Source organism: Rattus norvegicus, chromosome 3 (genome assembly GCF_021556685.1).
Source record: "Rattus norvegicus strain SHRSP/BbbUtx chromosome 3, alternate assembly SHRSP_T2T, whole genome shotgun sequence".
Classification (NCBI taxonomy): domain Eukaryota; kingdom Metazoa; phylum Chordata; class Mammalia; order Rodentia; family Muridae; genus Rattus; species Rattus norvegicus.
The window spans coordinates 72,626,734-72,640,844 of NC_141536.1; the positions used below are offsets into that span (position 1 = coordinate 72,626,734).

The window sequence follows — 14,111 nt, forward strand, 5'->3', positions numbered from 1 at the left end:
TTTTATGATATATCCTTTTACTATTAGGAGATTCATATTTCCCAGTTAGATGAAGTTTATGATGGGATTATAAAATTTCTGACAAAACATTGACACTCAGTGATGAATATATTTAAAACTCATTTGCATTTCAAGTATAACTTTGACACTAAACATTGTTAGAATAATTCTTATTCCTTATTCATCAATTTACTTAAAATATCAGCAATAATGCTAAAATTATTATTTCTTTAAGGCAATAATGGGATTTTTGTGCAAAAATGAATTATTTTTTATTCTGGCTCTTTTCACTTAAATTGCCACTAACTTCATATCTTTTGAATCTGGACCTAGAGTTTGTTTCAGTGAGAATAGATAATAATAGTAATAATAGATAACCGATTAGGTTAAGAAAAAATGTTTGCTGAACCATATGCATTGTAGACGTGTGTCAACTAAATTAGAAACATTTTATACAAATTCCTCTTTTAATTATCCTATGCTTATTTTGAACATAAATACATGTAAAATATTATTGTAGTGCATAACAATATCCAAACATGTAAAAATATCTAATCAGTCATTGTTTTGATCATTTAGAAACAGTTTATAAAACAAAGAAGAATGGAGGTTGGGAACTGTTCAGCCACTGAGTTCCTTTTCTTGGGAATTACCAATAATCCTGTGATCAAAGTGATTTTATTTACTATTTTTCTAATTGTTTATCTCATCATTCTTATTGAAAATGTTGGAATGATAATTTTGATCAGGGTGGATCATCAGCTTCACATGCCAATGTACTTTTTCCTCAGCCACCTCTCTTTCTCTGATGTCTGCTATTCCACTGCAGTTGGACCAAAGATGTTATTGGACCTGCTTGCTAAGAGCAGCAATTCAATTACTTTCCTTGGCTGTGTTCTTCAGTTCTTCATCTTCTGCATCTTTACCGATGTTGAGTGTATGCTGCTGGCCATGATGGCATTTGATCGGTACAAGGCAATCAGCAATCCCTTGCTATATGCAGTAGATATGTCCAGCAAGGTTTGTTACCAACTTTTGGCTGTGGTTTATGTAGTTGGTATTGTAGATGCCGTGGTACACACAACACTGACATTTCGCTTGTGTTTCTGCGGGTCCAATGAAATCAACCATTTCTTCTGTGATTTACCTCCTCTTTACCTTCTCTCCTGTTCTGACATACAAGTCAATGAACTGGCCTTATTTACTGTTTTTGGATTCATTGAACTGAGCACCATCTCAGGAGTTCTTGTCTCTTACTGCTATATCATTTTATCTGTCCTGAAGATCCGTTCTGCTGAGGGGAGGTTCAAAGCTTTTTCTACTTGCACCTCCCACTTAACTGCAGTTGCAATTTTCCAGGGAACAATGTTATTCATGTATTTCCGACCAAGTTCTTCTTACTCTCTAGATCAAGACAAAATGACCTCACTTTTTTACACCTTGGTGATCCCCATGCTGAACCCTCTGATTTATAGCCTGAGGAACAAGGATGTGAAAGAGGCCCTGCAAAAGCTGAAAACAAAAACTTGGTTCTAACCAATACATCACATGTACATATCCACTTATTTAAAATTATTGGATTTTTCTTCCTGGAAATTTATACTAATGACACAGAACATATTTTTTAATTTTAGTTTAAGAATGCTTTTGTTTGTGCTAATATGCTATTGAAAATAGGTATAGTAAATCTTTGCATTTGTATTTTTTTATATAACTTATATTAACATATGGTTTTCTTAACTAAAAATGTTTTTCAATTATTTATATGATACCAATTTCACTCGATTATTGTTTCACTTTGTGTTTATATCACAGTTTTAGGAAATGTTTATTGATATCTATTTTTGCATATTATATACCCTATATTCTATAGTAAATCCAATATTTTACTTCTTGTTGAATTTCATAAACTTCTAGATATTGTACCATGAAAATATACACAACATTTTTTATAATCAGCCTTGTGTTCTGAAATAAAGACTGTACTATTATTTAATATGGACATTTTAAAACAATGTGCTTGCTAGAGCAAGATATAGTTTGTTTGAGATACAAGTTACAATTGATCTGACGCATGATGAGATGGACGAATCAAGTATTTACAAGCTTAGGGATTAGTCTTAGTCAGTGAGATAAAGAAACCTTGTCATTTTAAAACCAATAAAGTCCTAACAAAGTAGGTTACAGGGTTCTCTCTCTCTCTCTTTTTCTCTCTCTCTGTCTATCTCCAAATATATATGTGTGTATATATATCTCCAAACACACACACACACATACATATATATATATACATACATATATATATATATACTTATGTATAGTCTCAATATAAACTGCTCAGTATTTATAAATGTCACTTATTCTTATATTTTCATGGCTGACCATTTGGCCCTTGACTACTAATTGCCATGGATTTCCCTGAAGAAGACTATTTTTTCCAACTCTCAACATCCCTTAATTATAAGGGTTTTGTTATTTGTTTGTTTGTTTCATGTAGGCCGTGTTGTATTTAAGCCACATGGGCTTTCCCCATTCACTTTAATACGTCTAGTTTTTATTGTTTTTCTTCAACTTGTGTTTAGGCAGTGTTGTAGGTAAAACTTTGTGGGCATAGTCAGTCTATACCCATACAGCCAAGCATAAAACAATGATTAATGAAAAGGGGTCCATGAATGTGAAAGAATGCTAGTAAGAATAGTTGAATAATTTTGAGGGGATGGGAAAGGTAAATTATGTGATTACAATATTAAAAATAAAAGAAGTAATTATCTTGCTAATCTCACAGAATGCTGAAGTGGTTTGTACCAAACTATTAAAAAATGTATCAAGAGTTAAACACAACCCTGGCATAGTGACACTGTATGATGAAATTTGTGACCATGCACTACTCCATGATTTCTTTAAGGAAGCTTTGCTTTCTTCCTAAAACATATTCATACTTGGTTAAATATCAGTGTCTATTGTTTGTAATGACCTCCTTAAAGTATTGTGGAATATTTTCTTTCTTGATTAAGTATATTTCATGTTTCAATGTAAATACTTTTATCAGAGTCCAGCCACTCAAAACAATAATATATTATTATGTTGGTCAAAAAACATGTAAACAAAAAGAAATAAAAAAAATAATAAGAGGCAAGCTAACATAATATTACTTGAGAATGTACTAGACGTTGATAAAATTTAACAAAAGTGTGTCACACCCACACATGCACACCACATACACTAAAACCTCTTTCTAAAAAGCTTCTAAGATTATTATGTTTTCCTGAAGCCGATGATCTATCTAGTCTAAGATACTTGTCGACTTTAGCTTTGTATAGTTTCTTTTGTATGAAATTCTCAAAGAATTAATAAAAATATTCTGTAAAAAACTCCATCTTCATGAATCACACATCCCTTTGAATAAGAAAATGTTAAAAAAGAAAATATAAAGAAAAATTGAACTAATTTCAACTCAAGAAAGTCTGAAAAATTAGAAGCCCAAAGTAGCAGAAATTCAAGGGACAGATGGTACAAATTTGAATATATTTCTTACATTCTTTTAACAAAAATTCTAGGAGGGGCCTTTGAGTAGAGATTGATGTATAATGGGCTTGCTGTACAAGTGAGGACCCAACATTGGACCTTTGGAACCCATCAAACAAGTAAACAAACAAACAAACAAACACAATACTGTATATAAAATGTCTGTGATTACTTACTTTTAAATACACAAATCAAAAGTGATTTTCCATTTTTAAATATTTTATTCTTTGACAATTTTATGATAGCTTATTTTTATAATGTACTTTGATTTTTCTCATGTCTCACTGCCTTCTGTCCTCCCATGAGCAAATTATTTTCCTGCACAAAATTCACACATATTTAATGCTCTTTGGTTGTGATTTGCTGACTTTAATTAGAACTTCGTGAATGATCTTTGATAGGATTTTATTCTACAAGTAATGACATGTCATATCCAGAACAATTCACAACATGTTTTCCTATTCTGTTTTTCATACTTTTTTTTTCTGTGATATTTTCAAACAAAAAGTTCAATTTAGGGCTGAGTACTAATCAGTCATCTTTTCTCATTTCTGCATCCACCAATCAATTTGTGTACTAATTATTGACAACTATACACAAAGCTTCTCCTACCAAGATTGTTAGTAGCATAAATCCACTTCTATAATCATAAATGTTTAGAAGGCAGTTCAACAACAAGTCCACTTGCAATATAATAGTAGTTCATTTCCCAGGATCTATGCTATTAAACTTTTGTTATGTTGTATTTTGTTTTGTTTTGCTCTCAAGATTTATACTAGTGACATGGGGCTCATTACAAATCACAAGGCATTTGGTTACCTATACCATTGATGCTGCTGCTCCATTAATAAGCATGGCATGTCTTTCAGTTTGGTATTGTAACTAGCAGGCATCACAACAGGTTAAGACCATTGCTGATTTTTTTTTCTGAAAGAGACTGAATAGTACCTTCAAGTAATATGAAGGCTGGGCAACAGGAAGTGTGTTCCAGCTGAGTTTTGCCTTCAATTATAGATTTATATCCTGAAAACTTATGATGTCTTTAGGAACAGTATTTTACTATATTGTTAATAATGGCAACATGTGTTTTAGGGAGTCTCTTGTTCTTCCTAATTAAAAAAATCTCATAGGGATATGAGGTATATCCCATACTTATCATAGAAATGTATCTTTGTTTAATAATCTATGTCTTCTAAGAATAACATTTTCTCTTCATGAAGAGCGTTTTCATTCAAACCCTTTTAAAAGATATATTCTTAAATGATATTACAAAATAGTCTCTCTGTGTCTCTATTGTTGTCATAGATTTTAAAGATCATGCATCATCTGTGTATAGGATTGTGATTTATGTTTTCAATTTTACTCTATATAAATTATCTAATGGCTTAATTATGGTGTATTTCTCTTGAGAAAATATGGAGATAGATAAATATTGATATTATATAGAAAGCTATTTATTAACAACACATTAAATAAGAATCTTACACACACCAAAGAACATACACGGGATGGGCCTAGCGCCAGACACATATGAAACACAAAGGTAGGGCTTGTGGGAGAGGACGCACCTAATACTGCAGATCCTTGTTACACCAAGGTTAGAGGATTTCCAGGGGGCAGAGCTCACCCTCTTCACCCTCTCAGAGATCAAAGGGTGGGGGGAGAGGAAAGGGAGTGGAGGAGGAGACTCTGTCAGAGAGTGAACAGGAGGGGGAATATTTGGAATGCAAATTGATTGATTAATTAACTAATTAAAAGAATATAGAAGTGAGGCAAATTCCACACAGTGTTTCAGGATGTAATTTGATATAGCTGTATAAATGCATGGGAGCTGCTCCTGATGTAGAAAACAGAATTACTCTATGAACCATGAATCTTAACACTGGCTATGCTCTAAAAGAAGTGTACTCAATTTCTACTCGGGCTACTTGCACCACCACAGTCCATTGCGACATTATTCTTGCAATAAAATATGGAATCAACCTGTGTCCATCTATTACAAATAAACAGATAAAGAAAATCTGGCATCTAGACACAATGACTAGAAGAAGATAATGTTTGAATTTGACCTCTGTGGGAGCCTCATCTCATAGAAACTACCAGCCACCACATTGAACACTATGCATTGATCCTGAGCTAGTAGCCCTCCTCTGTCACAGCCATCTGAAAAGTGGATCTGCATTAAAGGAGTGCCACATCAAAGACTCTAGCTTCAGCTCTTGATACAATCATCACCCCTTAAAGGGTGTAAGAAGAGGTTCCCTCATCTGCCACATCATGTTGAAGCTGGAAATCTCCCACCATGTCATTGTCCCTCTCTGTCCATAGCATAAGTAACACTTAAAATAAACTCCCTATTCTCCAATTCTCCATCCCAGCTTCCTCCTAAATCACTGGACTGCTTTCACTGCCTAACAGTGACATTATACTTAGCTTTGCATAAAAAGGAAAACTAATTTTACATTTATAACAACATAAATGAACCAAGAAGACATTATAGTAAGTGAAATAAGCTACACCATGCACACACACACACACAAAGACAAGTACGATATTATCTCTCCTTTATATGAAATCTGAGACAAAGAACTCAAAAGCAGAAAGTCTAATAGAGTCACCATGGCCAGGAATGTTGGCTGAAGGATTCAATTTTCAAACAGGAAGAATCAAGTTCAAGAGCTCTTTAAAGACCATGGTCAATACTATAGTTTTGTGTTCTTGGAATAATAGCTAAGGGGTAGATTTTAAGGATTCTCTCAACAAATAACATGTAAGTAGGCTAGATATAGATTAGATATAGATATAGATATAGATATAGATATAGATATAGATATAGATATAGATATAGATATAGATATAGATATAGATATAGATATAGATATGCTTGAATTAGCCTCCCCACAATTTTAGATATATAAAACATCAAATGTTTATAAAATAAACATATAATCTTTATCAGACTATGCGAAGTAATTAATTTTAAATGAGCAATCAAAATACATCAACCTATATTCTAAATAACATTGAAATCCAGTGGTCTATCTTGAAAAGGCTACATAAGTAAGTAAAATAGGGTCAGCAAATGTTAAGAACAAATTAAATCTAACCAGAGATTCCTTGCCTAAACTCAACTGTGTTCATAACGTTAAGATATAATTATCTGTCAATACCTTAAACTAAGTACCTGTCCTTGTTACTAGAATACCTAAATAAAAGAATGAAAGAGTTTTTTGGTTATAAATAATACATGTATACTTTAATATCTTAATATATAAGTTGGATTTAATGTAGTTTTATGTACTGTATTTTTATCTATGTATTACTATCATAATATCCCAAAATTATAATATTGATAATTTTGAAACCATGTATATTCTGTGTTTTTTAAAGGAAATGTGTTGTTTTGTAACATTTATTTAACCTGAAGTAGTAATATCAATTGTGCTAATCTAATTAAGCCATACAGTACATGTAACAAGTTATAATTTCAACTTTCGTTGACGTTGCTCTATTATCTCAAGGGGAAAAGATCACCAAGTAATCTAATTAACCATTGATGAATAAAAGAGTGTATCAAAGGCAGAAGATTATCATACTTAAATACCAGTAGTCTCAGAGTGAAAATAAAATGTCATCCACAAAGTTCATGTGTCACTGATGAGAACAGAAAGATCTCAGGTATGTTAGTTTCTTTCTTCCTTCCTTTTTTCCTATATTATTTATTTAATAATAATTTATGCTTAACTAATGCATTTTGCTTTGAAAAATGGAAGAATTTTTATTGTTTAATATGTAAATGAGCAATTCATACATTTAAAAATACATTATAATATAATAAGCAATGACCTTTTCTTGCTAATACTGAATCAATTACTCACTTGTTATTTGTATAAGCACTTTAAAGAAAATATTTTAATCAGAAGACATCAGTAAATTATGTTTCAGATTACTCTACAGTAATGAAGTGCATGTAAATGTATGGCTTATTAAATGATATTATAATTAACCATCCAAATAGTCTTATATATAGTAATTATAGAATTTATGGAATGAATACTGTATTTAAGTCTAGAAAAAGTAAGAATCAGATTTCTATCTACATTCCAATATTTTCATATCAAAAGAAGACATACAACTGAAAGCTAAGAACAAATGAGAAGCCACTGTTCTTGGTAGAATCTGTTGTTCTATATTACATGATATCATGTCTTCTCACTATCCAAATGTTCTCCCACTTAGAATTTTGAATCTGGTAAATTTAACAAATGGTTTTTAAAAATTCTGGTAAAGCTGTGAAGACATCTGCAAGAATATTTCTTCAAAATATAGTTTGTTGTTAAATACTGCCTTTATGAAAATCACCAGAAGAATTTCCATTTATTAATGTAGGAGACACATTAATAGTGTGTGAACTCTGTTATGTTTCTATAAGCAATGAATGTGTTCTTTTGATCAAACAAATGGATTTTGTTGGCATATATCTTCTTATTTTCTGTTCTTTATTTTTTGTATCACTTTGAATCAGGGTCAATATTTAATTTATTTTAATATAGTCCCTAGGAGTGGGTAAGATTTGTCAAGATAAGTAACTTACAGAGTTAACTATGCATAATTTAGAAACAAATATTAACAACTGACATTAAAAAAGAGTCTTAGTAGAAAAGAAAAAAATTATAATAGTCTCTTTGAAAAGAATATTTATCTATAATGTTTCTCAAAGACAGTTTATAGGAAAAATATAATTATATACCATGACAATATTTTGGACATATAAGGAAATAATCTTTAACTTGTCTTTTTGATTATTTGAAAACAGTTTATAAAACAAAGAAGAATGGAGGTTGGGAACTGTTCAGCCACTGAGTTTCTTCTCCTGGGGATTACCAATAACCCTGTGATAAAGGTGATTTTATTTTCCACTTTTCTAATTGTTTATCTCATGATTCTTATTGAAAATCTTGGAATGATCATTTTGATAAGGATGAATCCCCAACTTCACACACCGATGTACTTTTTCCTCAGCCACCTCTCTTTCTCAGACATCTGCTATTCTACTGCAGTTGGGCCCAAGATGCTGGTGGGCCTTATGACCAAGAGCAATGCAATTCCATTTATTGGCTGTGCTGTGCAGTTCTTTATCTTCTGCATTTTTACAGATGCTGAGTGTGTGCTGCTGGCAGTGATGGCTTTTGATCGATATAAGGCCATCAGCAACCCTTTGCTGTATGCAGTAGATATGTCCGGAGTGGTGTGCTATCAGCTCCTGGCTGTCGTTTATCTGGTTGGAATGGTAGACGCTTTGACACACACAACATTGACATTTTGCTTGTGTTTCTGTCGGTCCAATGAAATCAACCATTTTTTCTGTGATGTCCCTCCTCTCCTATTATTATCTTGCTCAGATACGGAGGTTAATGAACTAGTCATATTCACCCTATTTGGGTTTATTGAGCTGAGCACCATCTCTGGAGTTTTGATCTCTTACTGTTACATCATCTCATCAGTCTTGAAGATCCGCTCCACTGAGGGCAGGTTCAAAGCATTCTCCACCTGTACCTCTCATCTGACTGCTGTTGCAATTTTCCAGGGAACAATGCTTTTCATGTATTTCCGGCCAAGTTCTGCTTATTCCCTGGATCAAGACAAGATGACCTCATTATTCTATACTCTTGTGATACCCTTGCTCAACCCACTTATTTACAGCCTCAGGAATAAGGATGTTAAAGCCAGTGTAAAAAAGTCCCTGAGAAATAGAATTTCCATTTAAGTCAACAGGTATATATCACATATGCATTCATATTTCAATATAAATACATAATACAAATATTCTTGTATGTTCAAATAATGTATTATATAAGTATAAGCCTCAAGCAGAGGTTATTATAATGTATATTTTAGTACTTGCATTTTAAGAAACAATGGAGAATTATATATAAAATGATTAATTTTAGAGGCAGAATCTGGAACCATACATGCTGATCTGGCCATGTAAGTCGTATATGTGAAGGTATAAAAGAGTCAGAAGTGGGATGAACAAATAGCAAAGGTCTTTAAATTGCATTTCCTGGGGAGTAGGGTGAGTATTTATACTGTAACATTAGAAGTTTTATCTCTTCTATTCAAACTGTATTAAAATGTCTATGCACTCATTATTCACTTTTAATTATTTCATGTTGTACTTTTAGAATAAATAAAGCAGAATGATTTTAGTTTTTAATAAAAATTTGTCTGACTAATTTATACCAATTAATACTATGCAACATAATTGAAAATAAGTAAAGATTATTTTGGCCATCCCACCCTACAGGAATGTTAAACCTTGTATGTAATGAATATGACAACTGGCTGATTTGATGATTATGTAATGTACACTAAGCTCCTGACATTATATTGTACTTCAAGAATTTGTATAATGTAAGATAAACTAAAAAAAATTAAGAGAAAAGTAAAGAAATGAAAAGCAAGAAGCATCAGTATTGTCAAAGCTGACCCTAGCCCCAAATATCTCCATTTTGCATCTTTACTCAGCTTGTCAATCACTTTTGCCTTCCCAGTTCTGATTTAACACGCACTTTTCTAATAGCTCTCGCTAAATGGCATTGGTCTGTGTACATCGTTCTCTGTATTTTTAAACTTTCCCTCTCAATGTAGACTGACAATATTCTTGGCTCAAAAGTAGAAATGATGGTATACTATAAATACCACTCCATTTCCTACATTGCAGATAATATGTAAAAATAAAAAATAAAAGTATGTAATTCCATTGTGATTATCATATCAAAAAGGATTGTTGCAAATAAAAAATTTCAGTGATACCATGTACTTTAACTATGTACTTTATTATTTAAGTATATATGGAGTAGTTATCATTTGTAAAACAGTGACTATAAAGAGAATAGCTCTTAATTCCATAAAAAGTATTCATCTAGGGTCAATTTGGACAAATCATATGAATGTATGTGATGTTACTTTATGTTTCTATTAAGTGTGGACTGAAACAAGAGAATTTTAATATACATATAGTGCACTGAAACATTTATGTCTAAAAATAAGAGATAAAAGAAAAGATCTTCATATCTCTAAATTTTAATAGCTAATGTTTAAAAGTAATCAAGTGGTAATGTGACTTAGAAAATTCATGGCTTATACAGGAATTCAATGAAGATCCTGATTCTACTTTTCTTTTTGTTTGAGTTTATAAGAGTTGCAATGGGAATGGATATAACTAGACTTTGATCCGTGTACATTGTTCATGACCTTACCAACCCACTCTTTCATTCTGTAATTCTGTCACTTTCATATATACTAAGGAAGCAAGTAAGAGATGGTAGAACTACAAAATTTGACAAGATTTTAACGTTTTTGTTTTATGTGGTAAGCACATCTAATAAATGTGGACTGAAACAAGAGGATTTGAATAAGAAGAAATGTGGATAGTACCCTGAAATATTTATGCCAAATATAGGAGATAAAGTCAAAAAGATCTTCATATTTCTACATTTTAATAGCTAACGTTTAAAAATAATCAAGTGGTTATGTAACTTATAAGACTCATACAGCAATTTAATAGAGACCCTGATTGAATATTTCATTCTTATCTTGATTTTATAAGTATTGCAATACTTATAAATGGATGTGCACTCATTGATAAGTGGATATTAGCCCAAATTCTCGAATTACCCTAAATGCACAGAACACATGAAACTCAAGAATGATGACCAAAATGCGAATGCTTCACTCCTTTTTTAAAAGGGGAACAAGAATACCCTTGGGAGAGGATAGGGATGCAAAGTTTAGAACAGAGACTGAAGGAATGCCCATTCAGAGCCTGCCCCACATGTGGTCCACACATATACAGCCACCAAACTAGATAAGATAGATGAAGCAAAGAAGTGCAGGCTGACAGAAACCAGATGTAGATCTCTCCTGAGAGACACAGCGTATGCCAGAATATGGCAAATACATAGGCAAATCCCAGCAGCATACCACTGAACTCAGAACAAGACCCCGCTGAAGGAATCAGAGAAAGGACTGAAAGAGCTGAAGGGCTTGAGACCCCAAATGAACAACAATGTCAACCAACCAGAGCTTCCAGGGACTAAGCCACTACCCAAAGACTATACATGGACTGACCCTGGACTCCAACTGCATAGGTAGCAATGAATACCCTAGTAAGGGCACCAATGGAAGGGGAAGCCCTTGGTCCTGCCAAGGCTGGACTCCGAGTGAACGGGATTCTTGGGGGGAGAGCATGAATGGGGGAAGATTGGAAGGGGAACATCCATGTAGAAGGGGATTGGGAGGGGCTGGGGGATGTAGGCATGGAAACTGGGAAAGGGAATAACACTTGAAATGTAAATAAATACCCAATTATTTATTAAAGATGGAAAAAAATGAACATTTAAGAAAAAAACAACAACCATACTACATTTCTTTCAAAAATGGTTTGTTAAAATAGAGGGATAAATTCTTGTTAAAAGTTAAATATAAAATTTATATTTTATATTTATATTAAAAACATGCATGGGGTTGGGTAAAAAAGGTTTTGCAAGGTTTTGTTGTTTAGTTATTCTATGTGAGTGTATGGTGCCTAAGCTGCAGGACACACATGGAAAGCAGAGGAAAGCTCTGTGGGGCCTCTCCCTTTCTTTTCATCTCCCTGGGAGTCGGAGCCGACTTGGACTGTCAGGTTTGCACAGCAAGTTTTTCATTGAGTGGCAGGTGTGGATTCCTAAGGCTAACACAAAGGCCAGCATCTATTTCAGCATCCCACTGCAGCAGGACAGTATCTCTGCACTTAATAGAAGCCTCACCCCCAGACCATAAGCTCTCTTGTGTGTGTGTGTGTGTGTGTGTGTGCTCCTTTTAAAAAACTGGAATAAAGTATCTGTTTATTTGAAAAAAAATAAATGGTTATCACTAGGTTTTGATTCATGTGCATTGTTCATGTCCATAAGCAACCCCTTCTTCCATTCTGTAATTCTCTCCTTTTCACAAACACCAAGAAGAACAAGTAAGAATAGGTAGAACTATGTAAGTGTGACAGGGACTATACAGTAGGTCCACACCATGTGCCTGTTATTAATCTCAATATCTTTTTCTTCTGCTTTGTCTTTGAATACATGAGTGTTATGCATTTGGAGGTTAAGTTTGGATAGCTCCTTACAACACATAAGCACAGAGGCATACAGCTGTTGTGTGTTGTATATCCTATAGAGCTACATTTGTAAGTGGAATTCCTGTTTTCACATTAGAGGCAATTGCTTTCCAAGAGTGGTGATTCCTTCTTTTGTTTTCTGAATTAGGCATTCAATGTACCTTATCATATTGTGGTATTTAGCCTGCCATTCTTTTTGGACATTATTCCCCTTTCTTGAAAAGTGGTCCTTAGCAAGTTATTCACATGGCACTTTCTAGTTCAATATTTGTTCTCAGTATGTCTATAGGTCCCACTGTCATGTAATCCAATACTAATCATGGGAAGGTTTTAATAATGGAGGTATAGTACTAACTAGGAACTTTTTTGAAAACCTTTTTTAATATATATTTTAAGACTGATTTGGCTAGAATAGCACTTAGAATGACTTTTATGATTGTCTTCTTGTGAAAATAAAATCTCACCAGTTGTTTTGCCAATAAAGCTCAGTCTTTACCTCCCACAATGCAAAACGTTAAATAAAAAATCTAATTCAGGTCAAAAAATTTAAAATCTCCCAGCAGTTCTGTGACTCTTCAAAATAGTGACTAAAATGAAAAGTAATGGCAATGTGAGTTTCAGGTGTTTATGTGGATGGATAGTTCCATTATTTATAAGTTTCTACATATTGTCACTTGTGGATGAGGGCTAGTTGAATTAGAGACCCATGACAGAATGCATTAAAATGCACTCTTATTAAATGCAAACTTATTTTATGATCCCTTGTCAAAAAATCACATTTCCTATTTTATATCACATATAAGTTCATTTATATGTACACCAAGATGTATTAAAAATTGATCAGATTACCGTTACTTGGGGTTAAATAAATAACATTTAATTCATATTTTATTGTAACATTGCTCACTAAGAAAAATGAATGAACTGTCAGCAAATATAAAGATTTAGATTTCTGTAGTCTCACAGAACAAAAAACCAGGCACTAGTCATAGAGTTCTTAAACTGAACAATTTTACTCAATTTCATTTTTTAAAGCACACAGAATAACGTGTCATAATGCATGTCATTGAAATGGTTGTTGAGTTTTGTTTTCAATTGAGGTTTTGAAACAGAAGTAGTGTTATTTACAGAAATATATTGTTAATTGATACATACATATAAATACACAAATACTCATTAACATGTAAAATTGAAATGTATTTATATACATCTACATTTTTAAACACAAACACTACTTACTAGGTTATACGATTTCACTTTGACATTACATTTTCTCAAGTTTCCCGACAAAACTGATCTTGAGGTTATGTCTGTAAGGTTAAATGCAAAACCATTACTCATAAATATCCTTGGTTGAGAAGATGATTTGGTGGCTAAAGGCAGCTGTTCCCAAGCCTGATGCCCTGAGTTAGATCATTGGAGCCATATG

The 14,111-nt window shown here is 32.9% G+C and overlaps 2 protein-coding genes across 2 annotated transcripts; both read left to right on the top strand.

Moving 5' to 3' along the window:
• The first annotated feature begins 603 nt into the window (after nucleotides 1–603).
• Or5w19 (olfactory receptor family 5 subfamily W member 19) lies at nucleotides 604–1,536 on the top strand. Its single transcript, NM_001000331.1, has one exon. It carries the CDS (start codon nucleotides 604–606, stop codon nucleotides 1,534–1,536), a length of 933 nt encoding a protein of 310 aa, NP_001000331.1.
• A 6,823-nt stretch (nucleotides 1,537–8,359) lies between these two features.
• Nucleotides 8,360–9,292, top strand: Or5w20 (olfactory receptor family 5 subfamily W member 20). The gene is given in 1 exon segment (NM_001000332.1): nucleotides 8,360–9,292. A coding segment is annotated over 1 exon segment (933 nt).
• Nucleotides 9,293–14,111: the final 4,819 nt, after the last annotated feature.